The 15,226-nt window shown below is 37.4% G+C and overlaps 1 protein-coding gene across 5 annotated transcripts in view; it reads right to left on the reverse strand.

The window, feature by feature from the left end:
* LOC110935692 (receptor like protein 21) overlaps positions 1-15,226 on the reverse strand; it is a 42,225-nt gene that overhangs the window by 14,618 nt on the left and 12,381 nt on the right. For 2 of the 5 annotated variants that reach the window (XM_035989712.1, XM_035989711.1), the window contains 2 exons: positions 11,097-11,171; positions 9,344-9,937 (listed from right to left, as the gene is read on the reverse strand). In XM_035989712.1, the coding sequence (XP_035845605.1) occupies positions 9,819-9,937; positions 11,097-11,171 (194 nt within the window). In that variant the 3' untranslated portion in view covers positions 9,344-9,818. Of the gene's footprint in view, positions 1-2,896; positions 3,142-9,343; positions 9,938-11,096; positions 11,172-15,226 lie in introns of those variants that run through there. The other 3 variants (XM_035989715.1, XM_035989714.1, XM_035989713.1) reach the window with 2 other exon arrangements.

Raw genomic sequence — 15,226 nt, forward strand, 5'->3', positions numbered from 1 at the left:
GATTGCTTTGAGAAAAGGCTAATCGATGTTGTTAAGGTCCACACCGATGACCAACGTGCCGACTTATTTACCAAAGCTTTTGACAAATCTAGATTTGACTTCTTATTATTGGTAAATGGCATTAAGGTCAAGCAAGAGTAAAACCAACATCGGAAAATCATTTTTGTAAATATCTTTGTGTGTTTTTAAATTTATCTTAGTTTGTTGATTTTAGGGGGAGTAAATTCAAAAATCGGAAAATACAAAAACACCGAAAAATTTCAAAAACACAAAAACAATAGAAAAACAAAAATGAGTTTCCTGGCGAGCAAAAGAGAAAATGATAGTACATCAGTGGTCTATCCAAACCTCTTTAAACCTTAAATGCAAAACGATAAGCAGCTCTATATAAGATGTATCGGTAGGCTCACAATCATTTTAAAGTGTGCAGGGTGATATAAATCTTAATCGACTGAAGACCAGGTGGGAACCATTCATTGGCATATGGTCTCAGTACCGAAATTTCGTTTGATAGATTGCCGAGGTTCTGAGATATTCGGTCTTTATGCTGCTTATCATCTGGGTATCATGGTTGTATCTTTTACCGAAAAATAACGGGGACGCAAGTCTAGATCTTCCATGATACTATACATACGTGTACATATTACATACTGCATTCGACCTCAATAAGTGATAAACAATCACATGTCCAAAACAAATAAGTGATAAAAATATCACATTTATCCGGGTGTCAAGTTCGTCTCTCTGCTGTACGGAAGTACTGACCTGTTCACGGACTTGCACCTGTGCCCTCATGCATACGAAAATCAAGTTCCTCATCAATAAGTGATTATATCACATAGGACTTGTTTTCAAATCAAAATAAGTGAGTATCTCACAATTTATACGGTCAAACAGATGATAATCGGTATACTCACCGGTAAGATGAACTCTCGTGCATACCTTGATACGGGAATGTGTCGTGATGTGGATGAACACCGGTCGGTAAGTATAAATCATACCTTAACGTATCTCCTCGCCATGATTACATCTGATAAGTTGAGCTTAAGTGGACAACAATACCGATAATTGTTATAGGATGCTTATCTTAATATTAACTAACTGAACAACAAGAGTGTTTTGGCATGACCGTACACTGATATGATTCTCTTACCCTCGAAACTCGCAAAAAGAATGTCTGTATATATTTATTTACTGCTTAATTTTTAGTATGTTTCTTTTAAACAGTTTCGTCGTTTGGTGCATATCAGCACGACATTAGCGGTGATGTCGTTTGATAACACTCAAAGGATATTAAAATTGTTTCCTTTTAATTTCAAAAATACCAAAAAGATTTTAGGCTTGTTTTAATATAAACTTTATAAAAGCCAAAAAGATTTTATTTCTGTTTTATTTTCGATCGTACGATGTTGGAGCTCAAGTCTTCGTTGCCTGAAACCTGAACGAAAACCGAATTGACTAAATCTTCATAAACGGTCGAAATTTGCAAGTTTTGAAAGTTAAAGGCTAAAATTGACAAATTTATTAAACTTTCAAACTGTCGGACGGTGTTTGATTATCACATGGTCATTCGTGTGTCATTTGTTTATACTATATTCCAAGCAGTTGTTCTCATTACGCGTTTAGATTTCTTGTATGTGCAGATTCTAAAGGCTAGGAGAACATGGTCGATGACAAGCTCTGGAATGAAGACACGACGAGAAGGCGCTCAAAAGATGAAGATGATCGAGTTGCCGCTGGCCATCATCAACACCACAAGGATCTCACTTCATAAAGATAAAGTCCTTTCACGAGCATAACTCAAGGGGGAGCTTATGTTAAGGGGGAGTTTGTCAACACACTTCCTACACGATACGGGTAGTTTGTTGATACACTCTCTGCTTTCAAGACGTGAAGACTTTGAAGATCCTCCGACCATGAAGACTTGAAAGGACATCAGAGTTTTGGGAACTCGAAGACCAAAGACCGTCAATGTTCAAGACGGGTCTACATCTATAGAAGATCAAGACAAGATAAAGACAAAGCTACAGCCAAGGGGGAGTTTGTTGGTGCACTTGTGTCTGTACTTTGTCTGTATTCGGTCTGTATGTAAACGATGTCCTAAGTCTGTAAGTTGACTAAGTCAACCATCCTCCGGATTGACTTGGTCAAACAGTTAGAAAGATAAGTGTCTGTCTCGAAGGATAGCCTCGAAGGATACTGTTGATCCTTCGAGGTGCTCGAAAGATATGGTTCGACCATTAGTCCTCGAAGGATGATCCTTCGAGGTACATGTTGATCATTCGAGCTTGTTGTCATCGATAGATGATCCTTCGGACCATCTATCGGATCCTTCGGAAAGGACCTGCTGTGTATGGGTATATATACTCATGCAGTGTGTTAGTGTTAGATAGATGCACACATAGAGAGTTAGAGAAACTCTGCTGAAAAACTCACACACACACACACTTTAGAGAGTTTGCAAACAGATTGTAAACATTGTGCTTGTAACCGTAAACCTTCATACGTATTAATACAGTGGTGTTAATCGGTGAACTTTGTGTGTTCTTGTGTTTGTTCTTGCTTCATCCCGGTTTGCCTACTAGCTTGGATTCCGCACTCGCTAGTGGGTTAGTATAACAAGGTTTAGGTTGTTCTCGATCCTCCGAGAAAAGGGACCTACAATAACAAAATGTGTAATAACCTTTACACATAATGATCATAATACTCTTCCCCTGTACACATAGAGACAAATGTACCATTGTCTAACATGCCTATTTAAGCGTAACAGGTATAACAATGTGAAACTTGGACCTAAGAATGTCAAAATGAGCGGATGACAACCATTTTGTCAAAGTACCAACTAACTAAGAACAAGTGTAGGCATATTGAACAGTGAGAGTCCACGCTAAAACCATATATTCAATAAATATAGATTGATCAAAAGGTGTTTCGTGCATTGATGAAACAATAGATTGACTGCTAAATACGTGGCACAAAGATTGTCACAGCAAAGAGTAGGTGGACATGAGATAGGAAGCTAAAACTCATGTGAAACATACATAATCTAGCGAATCTCCACTGCCGTGTGACCCAACCGATAAGGTTGAGTCCAAGAAATTGTAGTAACAGGTAGTGGATCAACGATTCAAGGCATCCAACCTAGTTCACATCAAAATAAGCAAACCATGTGAGATATAACCTCTAAGGTACATCAAAATACTATTGACTAAACCTTAGTAACGATCAATAGGTTTGTACAGAAACTAAGAAACTTTGTTGACCACATCTCCCATCCCTAGGCAAATCAGGACAATATACTATAAAGCGTCGACAGTGTTCTAATATAGTAATGGATCCTCCAAAGGAATAATAGAATACCAAGAAAGTTTTGGACAAAGGAAATATATACAAAGGTAGATAAAGGTCGGTAGTAAGTAAGCCTAGTCTAATGTGTAATGGATCAAATAAGTAGCACTACTTGTAGTTTGTACTCCTATAAAATAAGATTAGGTGTCTATGTCCTTGAGCTCAAATTGGGAATATAAAAGTTCAATAAAATGTGTAACAAAGCGGGAGGAGCTTACGATAATAATGATGTCATCAACATATATGTAAGAAAGTAAGAAAGTAAGAAAGTTGATGTACCAAACTTAGTAATTTTGTAAAAGTTGTTTAGAGCACAATGCATGTAAGCCACACACAAAGTAAGTAACTTTCCAAGTGACATGAGACTTTGCGCGTGTGCAAAATGACATGAATTTAAGTGTTTTGTTCATGAGTATAAATAGGTAGCCCTGAGTGTGTTTTGTAGCTTTTGCTCATTTTTTATAAGTAAGGCTATCTTGCAATACAAAAGATAAATTATTTACTTGATGTGTGTTTTGTGCTTTTATTCTATTCGGATTATATACAATTGTATTATGCCTGTTGTATGCAACTAGTCATGATCAGATTCGTAAAAGATCCAATCTAAGGACTTACAATTGGTATCAAAGTCTTTGTCCTCATTTTTGTGAAGATTTCGAGTATGTATTTTCTGATCATGTTACAAGCAATTTAAAGCAAATTTGAAGAAAAATCAAGCAAAATGATGTTTGATGATTCCAGTTTGACGTGAATCAATTTGGGTTCCAATTTATTATCTCATTCTTTTAGATCATTAGATTTTTTTATTTTCAAATTTTGCAAAATTCGGAGTCAAGATGGAGTTTTTGATGACTTTGAGGTGCTACTGTGTGGTTTCGGTTAGAAGATGTTCCCGCCAATATTCATATGTTTGAATACTTGTGAGGTAGTTAACGCAAGCACAATCAAAGTAAGGATTATAAATTATGCAGGAGTTTGCGCGATAGTTACATGCATGAACATCAGGATTACACCTACAATCTCTTAAATTATGCTTGTAGTTTAGTACGCACAATAATTTAAAACCTACATCGTGTGTTGTTACTTTGAGCGAACGTAAACTACCATGCACATTCTTGTTCAAGTTTTAGTTTGCCCACAAGGGAAGAGGCAACATGCTGATAAGTCTATCGTTGTTGGTGGAAATGCCGGTAAAGGAGAAGGTGGTGAAGGTGAAAGCAATCAATAAATACAATGATGACTAATGATATCGTGAACGCTTTGCATGTGGATATATTCGGTCGCTTCATAATAGTTAAAAGGCTAAATTACTTTTTGAGTCCATGTGTTTTATAGGTTTCAACTAGTTGAGTCCAAAAGCAAAAAGTTTAACGATCTGAGTCCCTATAAGCAATTTCTTTAACCATTTGAGTCCAAATTTATAACACGGTTAGAATTTTTTTGTTAAGTATTGTTAAATGACAAAAATACCCTTATAGTTAAAAAATAAAATAATAAATGCCCCTATATTAAAAAATAGAAAAATAAATACCCCTAAACTAACACTGCACTCGGTCTCTTTCTCTCAAAACAACCACTACCATAACCATCATACACCACCATAACCATCATACACCTCCTCACCTGCAACCATACACTACCATCACATTAGAGCATCGTCGGACAACCATCAAAGCCCCACCTTCGGCACCATCATCACCATCAAAGCCCCACCTTCGACACCATCATCACCATCAAAACCCTCTTATCCAAGCTCCATCTCCGGCTGCGAAATACTCCTCTCGAGCAACGATTCCCAGCCGTAAGGGTATCCACAAGCAATGGAGAACAGAGAAAGGAAGAAGCCTCCTCTCCAATTTGAACGTCAACACAACAATTCCAGATGTGGCGAACCCTAACTCTGTGGAGAAGTCAATTTCTGATGATTCAGAGGTCTCACAATAACCACCGAGTGCTACTGTGCCTATAGATGTTGAATCATTTCCTGCGGATGTTTATACGGTGGTAGGAGACCGACTCGGTCTCATTTGATGAAGCGTTTCTTGCCATTAACCAAGGTAAGACTCAAGTTGTAAACCCTTTTACCCCTTCTAAATCCACCTGTACGATGAATGTTCGCGCTTAAATCAACCGACCTCAACAACGCACATGCTCCAATCTCGTGAGGAACCAGACCAGTAAACTTGTTCTTTCTGAGATTAATTTCCCTGAGGTTATACAAACCTTTGATATCCTTCGGGATCTCACCTTCGGTGGTGGCAGTGGGGCGGTGGTGTTTATATATATTATATGTTAAAAGTTTATGCATTAAAGACTTGTTCCTTGTACTTATGTGCATATAAGACTTGTACTTTGTGTTTAGATGACCAAATTACCCTCATAGTTAACAGATTTGGTGGATGAGTTAGAAATTTGGACTCAAATGGTTAAAGAAAATGCTTATGGGGACTCAGGTCATTGAACTTTTTGCTTTTGGACTCAACTAGTTAAAACCCATAAAACACATGGACTCAAAAGGTAATTTACCCTAGTTAAAAACAAAGGGAGCTACATTATGGTGTCATCGAATATAAAGTTTGGGTAGTTTTTGAAGTAGATCATGGCTTTGAATGGCACCATGATCAAGGTTGAGCTTGTTTCATTAAAGCTAACGCTATGTTTTCTTACCCGTGTTAAGGAGAAAGTGAGGAGTTTCCTTTAGCTACCAACCCATACAAATGAGATTAACCTCTTGATCGATCGATCTATTGGATCGAAGTACAATGGGCTTGATTGAAATGTGAGATCAGCCCAAGACTAAAGCCTTAAAGACGACCAAGGAAAGGAACAATGGTTTTTACGTGGTTTGGGTGCCTATTTTGGAACTTTCTCAACACGACAATTTGCACCTCTAAACCTACTCCTACTTATCGTGACGTCCTTATTCAAGTTGAAACACATGAACTTTTTCTCTGCTCGCTTCATGGACCTGCCTCACCTACTGTTGCTTTTTACTCCCAAACTCAACGGACCGTCCCACATACCCGCGGCCATGGACATCGACCTTTTCGTGGTTCATCTTCTCTTGGTAAGGGTCGTGGTACACAATCTCTACATTGCCAATTATGTCGTTTAGATGGTCACCATGCGAACTCTTGTCCAAGTCTTGTTGATTATGCTCGTCGTCCTATCAATTGTCCAATGGATCTAACCAAAGACTTCTATGCCCAATGTCATGTAACCTCCTCGGGACCCCAATTGGGCCACCGAAACGGGTGTAAGTGACCATACGATACTCCTACCTACTAACTTTCCAACTCATGCTACCTACACAGGTGATAACAAGGTTACTTTTGGCAATGGTACCCTACCCATCACACACATTGTCACACAAATATTTCTAATGACATACCTTTAAAAGACATTTTGGTAGTTCCACAACTCACCAGAAATTTACTATCTATAAGCAAGCTGACTAGTGATAATCATTTGGATGAGTTATTTTCACAACCATATTTTTACATTTAGGACCGCACAACAAAACTGGTGGTGGCCTAAGGGTGTTGTGAAGACAGACTCTATGTGTTGCACACAGGTCCTAATGCTATGTCTTCAGTTTCCATGAATCCATTTAAAGATTATTTTGAACTTTGGCACTCTCATTTGGGCCATGTATACGTTCATATGATTTTGTCTTTAAATAAACATGGACACTTACAACTTACATCTATTTTACCTAAACCGTTTACATTTTATGATAATGAAAGTCGTGCATATCACCCTTTAGATTTGATCCATTTTGATCTGTGGGGACCATCTCCGGTGACATCCGTAGAAAATTATCACTATTATGCAATTTTTGTTTCCGCGGTTTACTTGGCTATACCCTCTAAAATAAAAGTATGAATTCTACACAAATTTTGCACTTTCAAGGAAAATTGAAGTATTTCAAAGTGATGGAAGCACGTAATTTTTAAGTCGAACAGTAAAACAATTACTTGATGAAAATGGCTTGTTTCATCGCGTCTCTTGTCCATACAAGCAACACAAGAATCATCATATTATTGAAATAGGCTTGGCATTACTTTTTAATAGTGGTGTTTCACCGTCTTGTCTTATTGGGTGCATGCTTTTGTAATGTGGTATATATTAAAAATCGTCTTCCCACCAAGGTGTTGGATGGTATGTCACTGTTTAAACTTCAACTTTTTACCCAACCGGCATACAACAATTTTCAGGTCTTCGGTTGTCGTGTTTATCCAAACTTCGCAATTACTTGGCACATAAGTTGGCACCACGCAGTTACCATATATATTAATTGGTTATTGCATTCCATATAAAGGGTTTAAGCCAATGAAGCCCAGCTCAGCTGGGTGGAGGTGTGAGGGTTTTACCCTCTGGTCACGGGTTCGATCCCGGGCTAGAACGGTTTTCCCGCACGGGTGAGCTAAGGGGTCGACTACCAGCCGGTCGAAAGCTGGTGTGGGCTGGACCTTAGGGGGGGCCCGGGGGTCGATCCCGGGGGGCGGAGGTACTTCGTCTAGGTGTGTTCCGCTGAGCCATTCAAAAAAAATATAAAGGGTTTAAATGCCTTAACCCGATGACCATTATCATACATGCTCGTTTTGATGAGAATTCCTTACAATTCAAGGGGGATACATATCCGTCTAACCTATTGCTTCTCCCATGGCATACGTACACACAAAATATATTCCCTTCTACCCTCAAGCCCACCCCACACTCTAAGCCACATAAACGGCCCCACCAAAATTTATTCACCTCCTACACCTTGTCCCCAAAGCCCCGACACACCTTTACCCAAATCTCACCCCATTCCAGCCGAATCCATCACCAATCCAGCCCCATATAATCCTACCAACACCGAAATCACTCGGCCTAAACACTTTCCCATACTGAAGCCCAACCAACTCATGTTTCGCCTCCCGTTGACACCGCCACACCGGCCCACACTATACCACACAAGCTAAATCAATTGCGGCCCAAAATGACTCCATCATATCTTCTTAAGATCACACACAAACTAAACTCCAACCTCCAGTTACCATCCAAACCGAGTCTCCTCTATCTTCCGGTACCTTAGCCCCTTCACACTATATGATCACCCATGCCAGGGTGGTTATCTTTAAAACTAGACATACGAAAAATCTTGCTCATGTATACTCTAATAATTATATTTTTCTAGCACTAAACCCAAGGGATTTAAGTCTACTCTCTAATACCCGCATTCGCCTGATGCCATGAATAAGGAACTAACAACGCTTCAAAATGATTATACATTGATGTTTGTAACTCAACCAAAATCACATAATGTAATTGGATCCAAATGGTTGTTTCGAACTAAGTACATGTATAATGGATTTGTTGAAAGATATAAAGCTCTCCTTGTGACACGGGGATTTAGTCAAATGCCTGGACTAGATTACTCTCACATTTTTAGTCCTGTTGTCAAATCTTCCACCATACGCGTGGTCCTCTCTCTCTCTCTCTCTCTCTCTCTCTCTCTCTCTCTCTCTCTCTCTCTCTCTCTCTCTCTCTCTCTCTCTGATTCATAACTGAAAATTACATCAATTGGATGTGAATAATGCCTTTCTTCACGGACATATCAATATCAATGAATGCATATTTATGAACAACCACTAGGCTTTGAAAATCCTCACTTTCCTGACCACGTGTGCTTACTAAAAAAAGGTTGTTTATGGTCTCAAGCAAGCTCCCTAGGCCTAATTTCACAAGCTTGGTTCCTTTATTACTAATGAATGGTTTCATGTATAGTAAGGCGGATCCCTCTCTCTTCATATACAAGCGAGAATCTTGCATTACGTATCTCCTTGTCTATGTAGATGACTTGGTTTTAACAGATAATCAGGAAAGCACCATGACACACTTTACCAGTCTCCTACATAAAGAATTTGCCATCAAAGACTTAGGTGACCATAGCCGATTCCATGGAATTGAAGTTGTTCACACAGTTGATGGTCTCTTTTTGAGTCTACACTTTAAGAATGTTAAGCACATTCTTCGGTATACTAAAGGCACCGTGGAATAGGGTCTGACATTTTCTAAATATGCATCCACTACCATCCTTGGTTTTTTAGATGCTGACTAGGCTCGTTGTATAGGCACTTGCCGCTCCACCTATGGCTCTTCTATTTTCTTGGGTGGAAATCTTGTGTCACGAAGCGCTAAGGGAACCTATTGTTGCCCGCTCAAGCTGTGAATTCGAATAACATGACATGGCTAACATAGCTGCTGAAATCATTTGGATCAACAACTTGCTTAGTGACTTACATGCTCTCCCGCCTGACCGACCGACCGACCTTACTTTGTGACAACAAAATCGCCCTATTCTTAACCCAAAATCCAGACTCTCACAAACATATTGACCTGGATTACCACTTTGTTCGTGAGCTTGTTACTTCTAGGAAATTGTTCACTTGTTTGTTCCAACCAAGCTCACGTTGCGGGTATTTTTACCAAGAGCCTCCCACGTTCACAGTTCGAGTTTTTCCATAATCGCCTTTGTCTTCGCTCGCCAATATCCGCTTGAAGGGAGATGTTAGACAACCACAACCCTTTTGTTTTCTTTTGCCTATATTTTTACATTTAGTGCACAATTATTATTATTAGGAGATATATGTGCTCTTATTCAAAAAATTGTTAAAGAAGAACGGCATGAAACAGTTTCAATGTAACCGTTCCTTCGATCAATCGATGTGACATTTTCTTGGCACCGCTTCCATTGGTATTTAAACATGAATAATCTATAAACTAATTAATGTCAGTCGCATACTTTGTATTTTTAATATCATCTGCAAAAGCAAAGTTTGTTCTTTTCTTCAATCTCCTATTTCAATTCAAATCTTGTTCAGTTTGTTTTTCTTGTGTTATTGTTGGATCATGAAACCCAATCCGAAATCGATTCTAGAATGCCACTGTGCAACAAAGCTTAGTTTGCTCACAAGATCCAACACCATATAAACGAGTAACCTTATATTGCTTTGAGAGCCGGAATATTTGATACGTTAGGCTAAAGTTTGAACTAATGAATTTTAGAAACCCTATAGTTTTTAGGACTAAGGTAATATGATGTTTCCAACTTAAATAGTTTTCACCATTTTACTTGAGGGAAACAAAGATTGAGATGTTTGTAACAAAAAAGGAATTGAACTTAAATCACTTGATGAACTACATGTTGACATTTTTTGCGTTGAAATGGGACAAGTAAAAACAATAAAAGAAAAGGAAAATATATGAGACATTGTATGTTCTATCTTCTGGATTAAAACATAAGTGACAACCTCTACATATGCCAGTTGAAAAAAGCAGCAACAATTAACAAAGATGTAGCCTATTGTAACAAACATATAGACTGCAGTATACCCCGTTAGCATAACATGAAAACTGTAAGAAAAGGGGAGTGGCTGAAAATGTAAACTGCTTTAATAGAAATATTAATTCTTTGAGTTTTGTCTTACTGTAGGTTGTTATATGAAAGACTTTCATCTTAGGAGTCCTAGATCAATTATGTTAATCCTCTTCATACCTATGATATATTCGCGTTGCTAGGTTTTGGTAACGATTTGAGAAAATTATGAGGTTCTGTATTCTTAATGTCTGGCCTATGTGAATTCAGATTTTTAAACATGTATCAACCACTTGTACTGTACGTAGTGTTAAGGCAGTTCTAAAGCACATACGAAAAATAAATTTCCTTGTGGAATAAAAAAATAAAACTAAAAAGGGCTTACCTGCCATTGGTAATGTTCCATTGAAATTATTCTGGTTCAACATGAGGACTTCCAAGTCAGGTAAATTAGGGAGTTCTGAATTATATAAATAGACAAATCACGTAATTGAATCAATATACTAGAAAAAAAAAAAAAAAAAAAACAAATAGTTAGTAGAACTAGAAATTTGAAGGATGCAATTGGGTGAAATTATTCTTATTGAACTAAATTTAGCAATCATCATGGATGCTCCAATAGCATCACCCGCCCAACCAAATTAACTACTTAACACCATTAAGTTACTGTTAGTTATGGTAACACTGCTTACGGTTATCGTTAGATTGTGCCTATAAATACCCCCACTACCTATCATTTGTAACTTAAGATTTTATTATCAAGTTTTTTTAACAGCTAAATGTTACACTATTGATCTTCTACTCCTTATTCAGTTCTCTAAAATTGGTATGAACAATCAATTTCAATCCCGAAGAACCGTGGATGGCCGTATATAATCAAGTCAAACATCAGTTGAACTATCAATCGATATATATCAGCGAAGGACCATCTGAATCGAGGTTGTTCAATTCAATATAATTCCCGAATGACCGTGAAATCATCATCAAAATTCAAAAAACAGAGACGGAAAGGACTGCCGTGAACATTAAATTCAAAATAGAACAAATAATATTGAACATACCTTTGGGCAAAGGACTGCCGTCAAATCGGATTCCAAAGAAGAAACAGAGACACTTGCAAACAAATTTGTTCTAGCCGATACCTTGAAGGACTAAGGCAGCCTTAGTAGTCAAGAACAAATAGGTGAAAAAGACAAGTCAGAGTGAGACCAAAGGACAGTCGTTTATGAAGAAGGGGGATCTGTGTCAAATTTCCACAAGTTATACGGTTTGGCCAATCCGTATAATGACGATTCTTGAAACAAACGGATTATGAGAAGAAATTAAATCCACTCCTAAAGGAAAGACGCTAAGTGTTAAACACATCAAAGTTTTTGGATGCACCGCTTATATGAAAGTACGAAAACCATTTATATCTATTCATCTACCAAAACCACAAACATAGGAAGTGAAACAACAGCTTCTCAAGTAGAAAAAAAGTGTTTAAAATATTCATGAAAATGACTTTGCACAAGTCGTTGCACAAGTTGCAAGAATGGAAACTATAATACAACTTCTGGCACTTGCAACAAGAGAAAGGTGAGAAATACATCATGTAGATGTAAATTCTACATTTTTAAATGAAGAATTGAAGGAAGAACTATATGTAAATCAACCAGAAGGATTTGTAAAGAAAGGAAAATAAAATAATGTTTACAAGCTATCAAAAGCATTTAAGAGGTTATGAGAAGCACCTAGAGCATGGAATGTGAAACTAGAAAAAACCTTAAGGTTTTAGGTTTTTCAAAGCGTCCACAAGAACAAGAAATCTACAAGGAAAACAAGTCAAAACTAACTATTGGAGTTTATATAGATGACTTACTAGTTACGAGAAAAAAACAAGAAAGACATCATCCACTTAAAGAAGGAAATGAAGAATGTGTTTGATATGAGCAACATGGGATTATTAATTTACTAGTTGGGTATTAATGCCACAAAAGATTCAAGGGGAATGGCAATCAATCAAATTAAGGAGATATGCTGCCAAGATTCTACAAAAGGCAAACATAAATGATTACAATCCTACAGGGTACCCAATGAAACTAGGAGTAAAAACGTCAATGTTTGAAAAGAGTGAACCGACAAATGAAACAAAATATAGAAGGATAACTAGAAGTCTGGGCTATCTTAATCATAGAAGACCAGACATAATTTCGTTGTTGGAATTTTTAAGTAAATACATGTCAGCACCAAAGAAGGAACATATGAAAGCCTCCAAGTAGTTACTAAGATATGTAGATGGAATACTAAACTATGGAATCACTTACAATGAAAATGGCAGCACGTCTCTTATTGATACAATGACAACACGTTGATGATAGATGTTAGAAACCGAGTTTCTTTGTTTGCAAAAAAGTATTGATTATCACAAAAATATTCACAAACTGGGAGTTATCATCAACGAATATTTTTCATTAATCTTCAAGATTCAAATGTTTTACAACTCGATTGACTCTACAAATTCCCCCTCAGCTGATCACACAAACAAATCAGTTCGTACAAGAGAAAATATGAGTGTGTGTGATAAATAGATCACTAACAGGTGTGATCTATTTATAAAAGTACGAAAGTTCTGTTCAGCGATCAGCTGACGTCACCCTGATATATCTAACATTTCTAACAGAAAGTATTCTCTGAAGTGTGCAAACATCTAAGCAAATCTTATCATCTGATCTAGGATATACTAAACACTGTTGAAATAAAGTACTGTTACATTGAGAAAGTACTGTCTAGCCGATCCTCTGTTACAGTTGTCCAAACATTTGTTTGTCCTCACAGATGTTTGGTCATCTGCATCAGACCTTTGCTTGATCATAGATTTGGTCACAATTTGCATATACATTAAATAAAATATTTTTGTTTGGTAGATGTGTGAGGTTGTATTGGAGATGATGCATTTGCATATACGCACAATAAAACGTTTTTTTGATGCTCGGCTATCAAATTCGAAAACAAATGCAAAATCATTATCGGTTGGTGGTCATATCAATGATCAAATGTGTTTTAGGCAACGTTACTATATACAACTTCACACTTTATAAGACCCATCAGAGGTTCTTACTACTTCATAGCGAATCAGAAAGTCATTTTTTTGTGGGAATGTCGATAAATCAAAAATACATTGGGTAGCTTGGTAAAGGACGGTTTCACCCAAAGTATCTAGAGGTTTGGGTCTTAGTTCTTTATATGCTGCAAACTTGGTCTTACTTTCCAAGTGGTGGTCGCAATATAAAATTGAGGATTCGACGCTTTAGTGATCATGATTTTGGCAATACATCAAAGTATGATTTTAGATCTCAATTACGACAAACGTGAGTCTCTCTGGCTCTTGGAAAGACAATTTGAGAATCGATTTAACCATATAAAAACCAAATGTGAAAATCAATTCCTTGATAAATGGGTTATAGGATGTCGAAATAAGATACGATTTTGGTTGGATGTTTTGGCCAATGCAAAGCCATTACACATCAAATTTCCAGCTTTATTTATCTTAGAGGAAACTTAGACATATACAATTGATATGTGTTATTCAAAACATGAGTGTTCTCACTTCGTGCCCGGTCACCAATAATAGCACCCACCAAACCGCCCACTTTATGGAGAAGCACCATATTCGGTGGAACATATTCTCACTTCATGCTCAGTCACCAATACGATATGGGTTGTGATTGAACCATGGTGTAATGTTCCCTAATTTTACGTTTTCTGGTTTGTGATTTGTTGGACTATCATAAACTTTTCCTTGACAAAAAAGTTTATATAACCAACACTGAAGCACTCAAGACTCTTGGTTTTCTATGGATAAAAAAGTATCAAATTAGAGAACTTAGAGTGTGGTCAAAATGGTATAGTTCATTATTTCTTGTAATTGTTGGAAACTTAGATCTAACAAACAAACTATAAGACGGTTTAGGTGACAAATAACATGTCACCTTTTTGACTTTATTAAGAAAAAAAAGACCATAAAATCGGACCTTAACAACATCAACGAGTTTCCTTTTGAAACAATCATTTATAGGCTGATATTGGATATCAATGTGTTTGGTCTTAGAGTGTTGTATAGGTCCCAAGAGGCTAGCCTAGTGGGAGAGGGTGCCATTGTTGGGAAGGTCAACATTCTCGTTGGTTGTGACGGCTTTCTTCATGGGAAACAAACGAGTCTGGCTTTGATACCACTTGTAGGTCCAGATTTGGAACTTGAACACACGGATATCTTGTTTCCAATGGTGTAACAAGTGTGGAATCCAAGTTACACCACAAATCGAGCACGAGTGTGATTCAATAACACAAAGATATTCAACGATTAACGCTCGTATATTGATTTCGACAGAGTTTGGTTACATTGTTTACACAATAAGATCACTCACACTCTATTCTCACACACACTCTGTATTCGCTCTTGCAAGCATGCAATTCCAAGTGACACTCTAGGTATTTATACTAAACTCAGCAACAAAGCCAAACGACAGGCATACT

This window comes from Helianthus annuus, chromosome 4 (assembly GCF_002127325.2).
Source record: "Helianthus annuus cultivar XRQ/B chromosome 4, HanXRQr2.0-SUNRISE, whole genome shotgun sequence".
Classification (NCBI taxonomy): domain Eukaryota; kingdom Viridiplantae; phylum Streptophyta; class Magnoliopsida; order Asterales; family Asteraceae; genus Helianthus; species Helianthus annuus.